The sequence below is a fragment of the Polistes canadensis genome, unplaced genomic scaffold (assembly GCF_001313835.1).
Source record: "Polistes canadensis isolate GaletaPanama2010 unplaced genomic scaffold, ASM131383v1 scaffold_28, whole genome shotgun sequence".
Classification (NCBI taxonomy): domain Eukaryota; kingdom Metazoa; phylum Arthropoda; class Insecta; order Hymenoptera; family Vespidae; genus Polistes; species Polistes canadensis.
In genome coordinates, this window is record NW_014569575.1 from 449,797 (window position 1) to 463,297 (window position 13,501).

General features: G+C 30.9%; 1 protein-coding gene across 4 annotated transcripts; it reads left to right on the forward strand.

Annotated features, from left to right (window-relative positions):
- Window positions 1-421: 421 nt before the first annotated feature.
- LOC106784023 (tumor necrosis factor alpha-induced protein 8-like protein) lies at window positions 422-12,566 on the forward strand. Of its 4 annotated transcripts, XM_014743106.1 has the most exons (5): window positions 426-853; window positions 9,466-9,544; window positions 9,938-10,046; window positions 10,605-10,879; window positions 11,349-12,566. In XM_014743106.1, the coding sequence occupies exons 3-5, from the start codon at window positions 10,037-10,039 to the stop codon at window positions 11,700-11,702; spliced, it is 639 nt and encodes a 212-aa protein (XP_014598592.1). In that variant the 5' UTR covers window positions 426-853; window positions 9,466-9,544; window positions 9,938-10,036; the 3' UTR covers window positions 11,703-12,566. The 4 variants fall into 4 exon arrangements, with proteins under 4 accessions (XP_014598591.1, XP_014598592.1, XP_014598594.1 ...); XM_014743105.1 differs by lacking the exon at window positions 9,938-10,046 and having other exon boundaries at window positions 422-853; XM_014743108.1 differs by lacking the exons at window positions 426-853; window positions 9,466-9,544 and adding an exon at window positions 9,578-9,678.
- Window positions 12,567-13,501: the final 935 nt, after the last annotated feature.

A 13,501-nucleotide genomic window follows, 5' to 3' on the forward strand; every position in this document is an offset into this window, starting at 1 on the left:
TAACGAATACAAAAGATGATTTAGAAAATATATAACAAAAAATGAATTTTATTTAAGTACACTATAGATTATGTAAGAATTAGATTATTTTGTTCTTTGTATAATCATTAAATTCTAAATTTTATAATAATAGTAGTTCAATGACTCCAACGACATTTTAAACGAAAAAATTTGGTTTTTTACGAGGAATAATCGCGGATCATTAATTTTCGATTAATCGAATTTATCAATATTCACTCAAAAGAACCAATCATGAATAAGAATAGCTTATTAGATAATTTTCGATATATATGACGTCAGCGGTAAAAATGGTTAACTCTGCCATCTACTGTGGCGCGATAGGAAGTAGGTATGGGAAATCCGAAGATAGCCGAGAATGACCGAAACGAAATATTCGTTCGTTCCACTATCCCCTACCATTTCGCACGGCGACAGTTCCCCATGGTAACGAGGGTAGGTTCGCGAAGCACAACAGACGACGTTCGTTCGCGCGAGTGGTGTGACCCGCTCGTGTGTTAGGACGATTGAGAATACACGCGTTTTCTCTACTATTTCACGAAAGTTAGTGGCCTCGGTTCTTTATTTGTGGCACGTTCGCGATCTTTAATCGTGGGATATTTGATACGATCTACGAGATATACAATAAAACGGAAGTTGAATATATAATAGAAGAACGATAAATAGAAGATACAGAGAAACAAAAAGAAAGAAAATTAAAAAGAGAAAGAAACGTTATTAAAGCGACTTTTTTTTTTCTTCCGACGACGACGGAGACGTTGTTGCGTCTCTACAGAAGAATTTTTTAACCGTCGTCGGTGTTGGGTCGCGACTGCGGTCCAAAACATCATCAGAGGTTAGTGCGCGCGATAGATTTAAATTGACTCGCCTACCCAATCGTTCCTTAATCCTTCCTACTCCGACTTTAATTGATCGAAGATATAGTCTTGAACGATCGAAGTATTAAAACGAAGTTAGATCGATTCTTCTCGTTCAACGAACTCTACGCCTATTTAAATAGCGAACATTCACTTTATTTATTTTTTATATTATTATTATTATTATTATTTCGTTGATTCACCCGTTGACTCATCATCCCGTACGTTGTTCATCGGTTATTGTTCGGTCCGAGTCACACTCTCCGTTTCCCTTTTTTTATTCATTCATTGTTACAAAGATCCACTTTCCCAGTTAGTTATAAACTACACAGTATTATTCGACGAATAAACTTGTTTTAGAATATTGTGATCGCGAATACACGCACACATACACACGAGTTCAACTTCGAAGCTACAACTTTTTACGAGAACAACTTTGGTATTCATAACGGTTCATTACTTATGTTCCTAAGCAGAAAGAGCTTTATCGTGATCGTAAAAATTGAAGTGGATAGTTGAGAATATTAATGATTATTTCAATGATTCAGCGTACTTAACAAATTCATCGTATTTTTAAATTACAAAATATTTCGTTTTAAGAACGAGCCATACAATAAGCTTCGTTGATTCCGCTAATTAACCTAAAACCACGCTTTTATCTTTTCTATTTTCCTAGAATATACTAAAGAACTATCTAACTAAAAACAATTAGCATTTAAATCCTCATTGGCCTATTTCTCTCCTAACAAATTACTGCTATTAAGAAAAAAAAAAAAGAAGAAAAAAAAAGAAAACTTTCCAGGCGACGATCGATTTAAAATCTCAATTATCAAATTAAATTAAAGAAATAAAAAATATATCACATTGATCGAAAAGATAAGAATAGCGTGCAGATAAAATGTAGAATACCATTTGTGAGTTTTTGCCTGTGTAACAAATAAATTACACAAGTTGCAAATAGATCGATTGCACGTGGAAAATAACGTGAGTTTGTCATATCGTAAGTCGTAATATTTTGTAAGAGAAAGAGGAGAAGGAGGAGGAGGAGAAGGAAATTCCATCTGTGGCATAGAAAAATAAAATAGCTTAGTTAGAAGCCGGAATGTCCCGGTTAATTATCTATTTAGTCAGTGTCACGCACGTATGGGAGCGATTTAACGGTTCGAGTGTGTTACACTGTACGATGAATAGTTTTTTAATTGCATTACTATCTCAAATTAAAACCCAAACGACCGACTTTAAATGTATCTCCCATATATAGTAACATCGACGAAATAAATCGAATAGAATTTTTTAATCGATTCTAGGAAACAAGAAAAAAACCATATAATTCTCGTTAGAATTTTGGAAACAATCAGTTTTCCCGCCAAAACGTGTATACGCGTATGTATACCGCGAAGTTTGTTCAAATGTAGAAATGTACATTTTGTTCGTGTTCGTGATTTTTATGAATTCATAATTTGAAAATTAAAGACTGCGACGCGAATCGAAATATTTTATTAGACGCACACATAGATCAATGAAGATAATCTTTATTCAAAAAGTAGGCTCGTTAATGTAAAGTATCGTTTAATTAAATGAGTAAACCGTGCAATGAATGAGACTTTTGTTGGCGTGTGTTCTGGCGTTACACGCGTATAATTACGATGATTAAAAAAAAAAAAAAAAGAAAAAAACGAATGAAACGAAGAAAGAGATCAAAAGAAAGAAAAAAGAGTTAGATAGATAGATAGATAGGTAGATAGATAGATAGATAGATAGATAGATAGCGAAGTAAAGGAAAGGAAGAAGAAAAAAGGAGCGTTCCAGTTTTTTCATCCGTTCTTACTCTCGCTCCGTTTTTGTTGCATCCGCTCGCATGCGCATTGCAAATTGACTACAGCTTCGTAACACATTGACCGCGCAAGCGGCCTTTTCTTTCTCTCTTTCTTTTCTTCTTTCTTACCCTTTTCTTCCTCTTTTATCTCTTTCTCTCTCTCTCTCTCTCTCTCTCTCTCTTACTCTCTCACTTTCTTTCTTTCCAACCAATTTTCTTCTTTTTGTATTTTGCACGTTGCACCCGAGCACACATCTCGCGTCTATTTATACAAAATTCCTGAAAAATTAACGATCGTTCGTTCGAAACGATCGATTTTTTGTTTAAACAGCGAAGTTATACAATCCCGTTTATTTTTCCCCTCTCCCTTCCTCTCTCTCTCTCTCTCTCTCTTTTTTTTTATCTCGATGAATAATCTAACGATTCAGAAATGCACGCGAAAAGAATAAAGGAAAAAGGTATATATAATAAAACGATGTGGGATTTTAAAATAACGCGCAACCTAATTTACACGATTAAATGTTCGATACGATTTACAATTACAGTTCGTTTGAAGTTGAACTTTCGAGCCCAAATTCATGAGTAGGTATAAACGAGTGCATACAAACGTACAGGTGTTGTTGTACTATGTAGGAGAGGTATACGATAAATATATCGGTTAAAGATTCGCCCTAATTAACGTGGTACCGTCACTTTTATTTTTTACCCCTCTCCCCTTCCTTCCTTTTATATATGTATATGTGTTTGCGCGCGCGCGTATGATATGTATGCGCATGCGCGTCAAATTTAATTCACGAATGCTTTTCAGGGATGACTTGGGTGTTGTTTCGTATTCGTATATACGCATACATAGAAATGTAACTATGTACAAACGTATGTATGTATGAAAGGGACGAAAATACATCTCCTCTCTTTCTTTTATACTCTTACTCTCTTTCTCTCTCTCTCTCTCTATTTCTTTTTCTAGGGGTTTCAAAGTTACAACATCGGTATGCGCGTTGAGCTCGTGAAAGTGAGATTGACACGTGTCTCTTTCTCTTTCTCTCTCAATCTTTTTCGAGAACGAGGTATGGACCCTCGTGTTCTTAAAACTGCCACCGCATATATGTGAATATACCTTTTTTTTTTTCCAAGGGGGAGAATGATGTCTCAAAAGTCGTATTTAAGGTATCAACGTGTGACCCTTTTATGAACGTTAATAATCTTGCGTTCGTTACGTTTCTGTGGAGTCCCTTTTCTATTTAAATTTATATATATTCTGTTTATCTATCTACACGTATATACTATATTATATTATTACTAATATAATATATTAGTTCGTCCAATAAATTTATACGATTTTTGTCGTTTATTTAATTAGTAAAAACCGTATGAATTTATATTGACCAAATGAATATATAGAACTAGCTACTAATATAGCATAACTCATATAACTTCATGCTATTAGAATTAGAATACACTACTATATACTATTATATGTATTTATCTAATGTATTCATTATTATTTATATATATATATATATATATATATATGGAAGTAAATACATAGACAATTACCAAATACATAGACAAAATTTAGGCTATACTTTGATAGGGCAGGTGATGGACATCCTCGAGAAAGATGCTCGCTTTAACGAGGAGGGGTTTGTGACGGTTGTACAGCTGTCGATTGGTAACAGCTGCATCTTGGGGAGAGTGGAAAGGAAATAATACCGAGGGCAGCAAAGAAAAAGCGTACTTGGGGAAGGGTTGCTTGCTTCTTTACTCTTTGAACTTATCCAATGAAATCCTCAAGATGTTTTCAGTTACTTCATGCAATTGATCGTATGTATATATATATATATATACTATGCGTATATATAATACATACACATCACTGGTTAAAATAAAAAAAATAAAAATAAAATCAACCTAGGTTACTACAAATATATTCACACACACACACTTTTTCGTAGAAATAATTTGTTTCTTTGAATTCGTAAATTTTGACCCGTAGTATACAAAAGAAACGTTGACACGAGGTAAAACACCAACTGCAATTGCATCGCGTTTCGTAAAGCACGTTCTTCTTTCATTGCACATATAAATATTTTATTATGGTTGTTATACAAATGTTTTCTCAACACGAGTAGCTAGATCCTATGTTTTAGTGTCTTCCCTACTGACAATATAAAATCTTTTTGTCTTTTTCTTTTTTCTTTTTTCTTTTTTGACTGGAATCCAAGAAAGTTCTTTGAGAAGTCGTTAAGTTCGAGATAATGTTCGAGAAAGTGTAAAAGTCTTTCTTCGTGGTAATATTTCTTCTTAGTTCTCGATTTATAACGATGTAGCTACTTACATACAAGACTTGCTTTATTTTCTTTGTTTTTATAGCCTTAGGGCTACAATTTTACGATAAGACTATAAATGGGTCGGTGTACATAAGCTAATATTATAGAAGATGCATCAATTTTCATCTTCTTCTTCTTCTTATTTTTCTTTTCTTTTCTTTTTTCTTTTCTTTTTCGAAGAATCGATAAAATTCGTTAAGCATAATACAAATTGTTCTATCATTTTTTGTGTGTGTTCAAGACTTCATAATTTCTTAGAGAAATTCGAAAAGAAAAAAAAGCTCTTATACTTTTACGCAAAAAATTCTTCTTACACGTGTTAGGGATTATCATCTCATTTTTTGTCAATAGCTTCTTCGAGAAGTTTAGAAACTCGAGAATGAAACAGTTCTCTCTCTCTCTCTTTCTTTTATAAGTTAGCTTTTGTATACACGTGTTAGAAATTATCTTCTTACTTTTTTTGTTGTTACAAGATTTGATAGCACGTACGTAAAAAAAAGTTTAGAAACTCGAGAAGAAAACAGTCCTCTTTTATAAGATAAATCTCGTACACGTGTTAGAAATTATCCTTTCATTTCTTTTTTATTTCTTCTTTCATCTTTTCTATTTTTACGAGATTCCCGATAACTTCCTCGAAAAGTTTCGAAAACTTCTCGAGGCCGAAACAATTCTTTATTATACGTAAAAACGAGAACATGTGTTTTAAATTATCATATCTAAATCATCTTGGATATATCATTTTATTTTATATTCTTTATATTCTCAATACTGTTTAATTTAATAATTGTTCCCGTAAAATAAATAATTTTCATTTTACATGTATTTTTTTTTGTTTTGTTCAAGATTAGATAATATATTTTTCTATCGAGGAAATGAAAAATGTCGAGGGAAAAAAAAACGTTTTCCTCGGTGTAGGTAAAAATGATTGTTTACACGTGCAAGTATAATGATTGTCTCGTTGTCAGGAAAGAAGAAAAGAAAAAAAAAAGAAAAAAAAGGCGAATGATAAGGGAAAAAAAAGGATAAAAGTTTTAATTTTAGAAATGACATGATTGTCATAACTGTCGTTTGCAAACTTCGTCCTTGTCTTCTTCCTTTCCTTCGCGCGTGGAATATTTCTTACGTCCACGCTTGGCTTCAAATCAAATAATTCGCTCATCGACCTTGCCATGGACTTTCTCTACGTTGCAACGCACACATCTCAATAATTTGATAAATGACGAGCACGTAAAACATTCCAACTAGTATATGCGCCAAAGCAACCTCAATGTATTTCCTATATTCTATACTCGGAACACATAAAATACCAACATATAATTACACATATATACGCCAAAACAAACATAAACGTGCACAGAAAGCTCATACACAAACATACGTATATGCATACACGATACTTTTAACATATACATATATTTATATTTTATTTACTACATCATGCAAATAGATATATATATATATATATATATTTATATAATATACATGTGTAGATAAAACAGTAATGTTTCTAATCGTATTATCGGTTTCCTACAAATACAGTATTATCGTTATTACGAAGTTAATTCATTGGAAAAAAAAGATCCCGTGTATAATGTATATATGGTATATGCAAATATATTCGATATATATCGCAAGTAAGAATAACGTAGGATGTTAAATAACACGGCGGGTTTATTGTAACATCTGACTCATTGTAATAACTCATGAACGATAGGAGGAAACTCTGAGCACAAGCCGTATGTGTCATTCTTATCGAAAAATACGTATGGATATCTTTTTTTTTTTTTTGTTAAACTCGTATTAATAGATAACGACCGAATGATATTTCCTTTTTCAAAAAAAACAAATAATATATTATACGATCATTACTATTCAAGGAAAAAAGAAAATATCGATTGGCATTGAGCAGATATTAGCCTAATTTCAAAACGGAGATCGCTGGCTAGATGAATCGTGGATTATGAAATACTAGAAAGAAAGAGAGAAGAAAGAGGAAAAAAAAGAGAGAAAAAAATATATATATATATAAAAAATTTAATCTCTCGTGTTGAATGGAAGGGTAGACTAAAAGTTGTAATCTTGGATTAGCGTGCTCTCGCTCGTGGATCATATGAAATGAAATGAAAAAAAAAAGGAAAGAAAAAAAGAAAGTAAATGAAAAAAAATCCTATAAGTATAAATGTCAGTTGGGGAGTTCCAGCAAAAAAAAAAAAAAAAAAGAAAAGAAAAAAACATAATCTTCCTTCGTTGGATGGGAATGTCATAAAAAGGAATAGAAAAGGAGAGTGAAAGAGAGAGAATGACAGAAAACGTACGATCGCTGTCATTTTGCGAAAGTGAATGAGAACGCCTTTGAATGGGTGACTGAGTATACAAGTGCTCGGATAAAACGGGAGCGGTAGTAAGAAATAGTAAACGATGTGCTTGCTGTTCAAGTTCCTTCGCGACCATCTGCGTCTTTGCTGATTCGTGAAAGAAAAAGATACAAGAAAAAAGAAAGAAAAATATATATATATATAGAGAGAAAGAAAGAGAGAGAGAGAGAGAGAGAGAGAGAGAGAGATAAGAGGAGAAAATGTGAGAACAAAAAGAGAGAAAGGAAGAAGAAAAGGTAGCCGATCGATCAAAGGCCACCATCCGTGTTCCTGATCGTCTAGTCCTTGTTATCGGTGCGAGACTATCTCTTGCGCATATAACTATCAAACTCGAAATGTTAAGAAGAGAAAGAAAGATATATATGTATATGTATATATAGAGAGATAGATAGAAAGATAGAAGGATAAAGATAGAATCGTGTTCACATTCCGTGAAAGCCGACTCATTAATTTACACGAGAAAAGCATCGATCGTGGAAGATTCCGAAACTTCATGGATTCCTCTCTTTTTTTTATAATATATTATATGAATTTATTTTTCTTTCTTTTTGTTTTCTTTTTTTTTTAATCGTATCATTGCAAGATATTAGAAAAACAAAAGTAATAGAAAGGAAAGTAAAGTAGGAAAAAAAATGAGAATAAGAAATGACACGAATTTGTTCAACAACAACCAAAATCACCAATTACAAAATATTAGAAAAATAGAAATGATAAAAGTAATCTCTCGTTGAACGATGAATCAGTTCTAATCTTATATTAGATCAGTGTACTACTCGCTCGTTCATTATACAAATAATATGTTTGCGTTGGTCATATCTGTGATATTATATGTTTTCCCTGATTCTTTTTGCTATTTTTTTTTGTTCTTTCTTTCTTTAAGATTAAAGATTCACGATTGTTATGTCAGTCTTTCTTGAAATGCCGAATGAGAGTCTCTGGTTCGCCTTGACGCTCCTTACAAATCGATCCAACTGCCAAAGGCTCCTCTCCGTGTACCTTATATTCTATACCTAGTCACATTCACCTCTGTCTCTACGAGAAGAGGAACGAATAGCAAAGATAAAGACGCCAACTACTACTCGTTCACCCCTGCTGGGGTGTATCAATGATATGAATTTTATCTAAGGGATAAAAAAGTGTGTCTCTTAAAGAAGAGAACATCGTTGTTCGCTTAAGAAATTGCAAATAGAAAAAGCAAACGTACAGGAAAGAAAGAGAGAAAGAGAGAAAGAGAGAGAGAGAGAGAGAGAGAGAGAGAGAGAGAGAGAGGATGAGAACAATAATAAAGTTGGCGTTGGAAAAATAGAAAGTATAATTGGATAAATTTTCTTGGTGATTCTATTAATTGAAATTAAATTACACGAAAAGTTAGACCCACCAACAATGATGACTAATAATACAAAAAATATTATTAATAATACGAAATATATAATGTCGTAACACACATATAATTAACAATTTTTATTTTAAAAGTAAATTTATCGAGCTATATCTTACCGCAAAATCATTTTCAGATTCTAACAACTTTGTTCTTGTTTTAATAAGATTAAAATATCCTACGACTCTTGTGTTATAGATCCTATATTCCAAACTTTCGATATAACTTTAGTGTTTACTCTTTAACAATTGTTTTGCTTGAAAATGTAAAGTATCTTAAATACATAAATGGAAAAAATTAAATCGAGAAATAATTTTTTTTTAATTTCTATATAAAAATCTAATATATATGTATGATATATTAAGAACTGAGGAGAGTAGGTAGTAGTTCTAAACCATCGTTCGAGGCTACGAGCCGATTAGTTGATTAGTCTGACCGTCGATTAAAACCAGCAAACGTAGAGATAAGCTTGTACGTATGTATGTGTAATCACGTATATATTTCTTTTTTGTAATGTAGAATATGTGTATATACGAGTAGAAATACATACGTACGGATACTATATATATATAAATATGTTTGTTCGTTATATGCGTTCCATCGTTTTATAAATTACCTCGCGGTTTTTCAGAGCATTGACTTTACTCATTACATGCTTCATAATTGCTTAGAAAAGCTCTATGTCTTTTAGGTGGCGTGGGGCACGGCTGTAATGGAATTACAGAGCTGGTTACTCTACCATCTCGTAGCTGTAACCGACTGCAATCAAGGTATACAGCTACTTCCGTCATACATTAGATGAGATCTATTTAACGCGCACACTCTCTCCATACTGCGTCTCAAATTTGAACGTTAACTTCGTCTATTCATTATTTGCTTCTATTTGCTATTTTATTTTGCACATGTTTGTGTGAATATTTTGTATTTTTTAATATTTGTATCGATCGATCGAATTGCGTAATCGTTCTTTTTGTTTTATAAATTTATTGGGTTTTATTTTTCATATTTTTATTTGAATGATTTATTTTATCACGTTTAATCGAACTTATTCGTTTCTTTTTTTTTTCTCTTTTTTTTTTCTTTTTTAATCGTTCAATACATACAAGTTCTTTTTACGTTTCTCATTCACGTTATTAATTGTTTTCTCATACATTACATTTTAGTTAAATTTATCTGAGTTTGGCCAACGTTCACAGTCCACTGCCTTTTTTGTTATTTAATTTCCAATCCCGTTATCGTCAAGAGGAAACTGCGGTTTACCAATGTTTGATGGTGAGTTCGTTTTATCGACTAGCATTTATTGTAATCTGGTATACCATATCCTACAAGAAATCGAGATAAATTTAATGTTATAGTATCAATTTGTAATTAATGATTTTTCCAAGAAAAAAAAAAACAAGAGAGTACACGTTTAAAAATAAATTCGAAATAATCATTTCATTCAAATTACTTTGATAAATTAATATTTCTTTTTTTCATTACTCATTTATTTCTAATTTTATTATTAAGTTTTCTAGAAAAAAAGATAATACATAAATGTATGTAGTTCAAAGTAGAAAGTAAGTGCACTATTTTATTTTGACAATAACTAGAACTCTCATTGTTAAAATTAATGTACAACCGGAAGGGTGTGTTGTACTTAACCACCTATTGTTATTCTTTCAACTCGATTTCTTTTGCAAGTTCAATTGTAAGACGTTTTTAAATGACATTTTCACGGAACTAATAAACGAACACGTATTTCCTGTTACATTATTGAAAAAGTATGTATTATATATATATATTGAAATTGTAATATTGTTATTAAATAATAGTTAAAATAAATTATAGTGATGCAGTCGGCAGCTACAATTGGTGGTGGTGGAACTTATCCTGCCGGAGGGACCGGAAGTCGTGCTCGAGACTTGGGTCTTCGTGCTCAGAAGAAGCTATTAGGACGAGTGGTCTCCACTGGTGCTGGAAGATCTCTTTTAATAGATGACGCGACCACTTCACTCTTAGACAATCTCTACAAGTTGATGGAAAGAGCGACGAAGAATAATTCAAACTTGGATAAAAAACAACCAGAGAAAGTTCTTAAGAATATCGTTAAATTATCCATCAAGGTAAAAATATTTTTCGTTCTATTTTAAAATGTGAAATTAATCTACAATATAATTCAATTATTTGTGCGATTTTTTTTTTCGTATTTACATACAAAAAATTATCTAATGCTAATTTATATTTAATATAATATTAATTATTCGTATATATGTGTAAATTGAAAAAGTAATTTAGTGGAACGAAGATGAAAATATATTTTTAAAGGATTAATTTATTTGCGTTGGAATAAATGAATATAATTTTAAATGATGTTGATATTTAAGCAGACCATAAAAAGAGAGATGATGATTATATCTTATTTACTTATTCAGTTCAGAGTTCTTCTCTCAGATTGCAAAATGTAAGAAACTCGTTGAGGAGGGTATGCAACGGTCTTGAGTCAATTAATTTCAACGCAAGTGATTAATGCAATATATCTAATATGGCTTCATTTGTAGATCTCGTTCGTTCACTTTTTTTTAATACACACAGGTTGGACTGTTGCAACGTAATCAACAGCTCGGTCCAGCAGATGATGCAAAACTTATTGAGATCAGGACAGCTTTGAGAGCAGTAGCAATGGCTGTTGTCTCCTTCTATGAACTCGAGTTTAGTTTCGACAAAGCGTACTTAACTCGATCCCTCGAGCGTTGTAGATCTGCGATACAGGGTTTAATAAAACCTCATTTAACAGATAAATCTCAGGATCGGTGCGATCAAGTTTTCGATTTTCTAAGAAATCCTGAATTTTTAGATGCGGTCTTTAGACAAGATTCTGAACACAGACCAATCCTTGGCATGCTAGTCAGTGATATAAACAAAGCTTTAGATGCTGGACATCTTTGACTTTTTGTAGATTCCATTGTACACGATCGATATTAAATATAAAAAAAAAAAATGCCAAGAACACAAAGATTGGTTGGATCAATAATTTAACGTAGAACTGTCACAGAAGGTTGATTCTAACATTTTCTTACGTGTCCTGTTTTTTTTTTGGCAAGCTGCGTGTGCGTTGATATTTTTAAGCGATATTTTCCTAAAATTTACGCACGAAATATATCGCACTCACGGTGGTAGTCGATTTTCTTTAAGGTAACAACTTATGAAAAAAAAAAACAATATATTTTCCGTATACATGCACACGTATACATATACATACGTGATCGCTACTCTAGTTTTACGATCGATGAACGTATCTATTGATTTCTGCAATAATCGTTCAATACTCTGCTTAAATTAAGAATATCGATATATAAATATATGTATATTATGTAAACAAATTATATTTATTCGCGCGCCTAATTGTTAGGAATTATTATGAATTATTATGAATTAATATTATAATAATTTACATTTGTCGCGAAAGTTCGAATTTTGACGGTCCTTGAAAATGTAATGGAGTCGCACGTAATTATTGCACATTAAAGATAAAAATAAAAAGAAAAATAAAGAAAAATAAGGAATAACACATTCATCACGCGATAGACATTTTATAAATGATAATCACCACATATCTTAATTTAATAACATACACACTTATGTATATTTCAAGGATAATTATAATGTGTATATTCTACTGAAAATTATCGGTTTTAAGAATACGCATTTTATATACAGTATACACCTCCTCTCTTTACACGTTATTTATGATGATTATCTATATAGCGAAATGTTTTACCAATGGTCAATAAATTATTTATAAACGCGAAACCTTCTGTTCCTTTTTTATTATTATTATTATTGTTTTACCCTTTACTATAACATTTAACATAAAAAAAAACGTAGAAAAGACATATAGCGGAACAAAAAGTGAATAATACAATAAAATACTTTAAACTTTAAATCATAAACTTAAAGTTATATATTTAAAATTACACGATAAACGTGTAATTTTTCGTATGTGTAACGTTATCGTTTTTTCATAAACAAATTCATTTTTTTATTTTCTTAACCAGAAAAGTATATTAAAAAGTATATTTTTAACAAAACCATAATTCGTATATATTTTATTATTATAATATAATATATATATAGGATTCACAAAAATCATGAGTTTTACATAATGTTGAATTTTCCTAATATAAATTTTCTACAATAAAAAAAGCATGAAAACAAATATTTATTTAATAATATAACTTAATAAAATGTATGATTAAAATAAATTTAATGATGAAACGTCAACAAATATTATTACTCCTTACTATTAATTTATAACAAATTAATATACAATTAATTCAAGTTGAAATTCTATTAAAAGAAAAACTATATTTCCAAAGAAAATTTCCTAAAATAAAAAAAATTATAATAATACAATAATACGAGTAATAACGTTCTTATTTTAATATATAGTTCGTTAATAATATTAACGTGAAAAACGGAATAAAAACTTAATTGGTAGCATGTGGTATCCTATTACATCTTAATTTATGCAACAAAAATTATTTTGATAGAGAGATAAACAAAAATTAATTCGCTTAATCGATGAGATAAACTTATTAAAATTGTATAAGATATATATACTCATCATATGGAAAAGATTTTATTACTCTGGTTTGTATTAATTAAATCATATTACATAGAAATATGTGGTAATAGTTATTAAGCTTATTTTATTATAAGACAAGTATATGAGAGAGAAAAAGAGA

Bases quoted from the DNA above. Each gene is read 5' to 3' on its own strand.
- LOC106784023 (XM_014743105.1), top strand. From the start codon at position 9,487: ATGGAATTACAGAGCTGGTTACTCTACCATCTCGTAGCTGTAACCGAC. The intron at 9,545-10,604 runs GTATACAGCTAC...AATAAATTATAG, and splicing joins TGTAACCGACTGCAATCAAG to TGATGCAGTCGGCAGCTACA. The intron at 10,880-11,348 runs GTAAAAATATTT...TAATACACACAG, and splicing joins TCGTTAAATTATCCATCAAG to GTTGGACTGTTGCAACGTAA.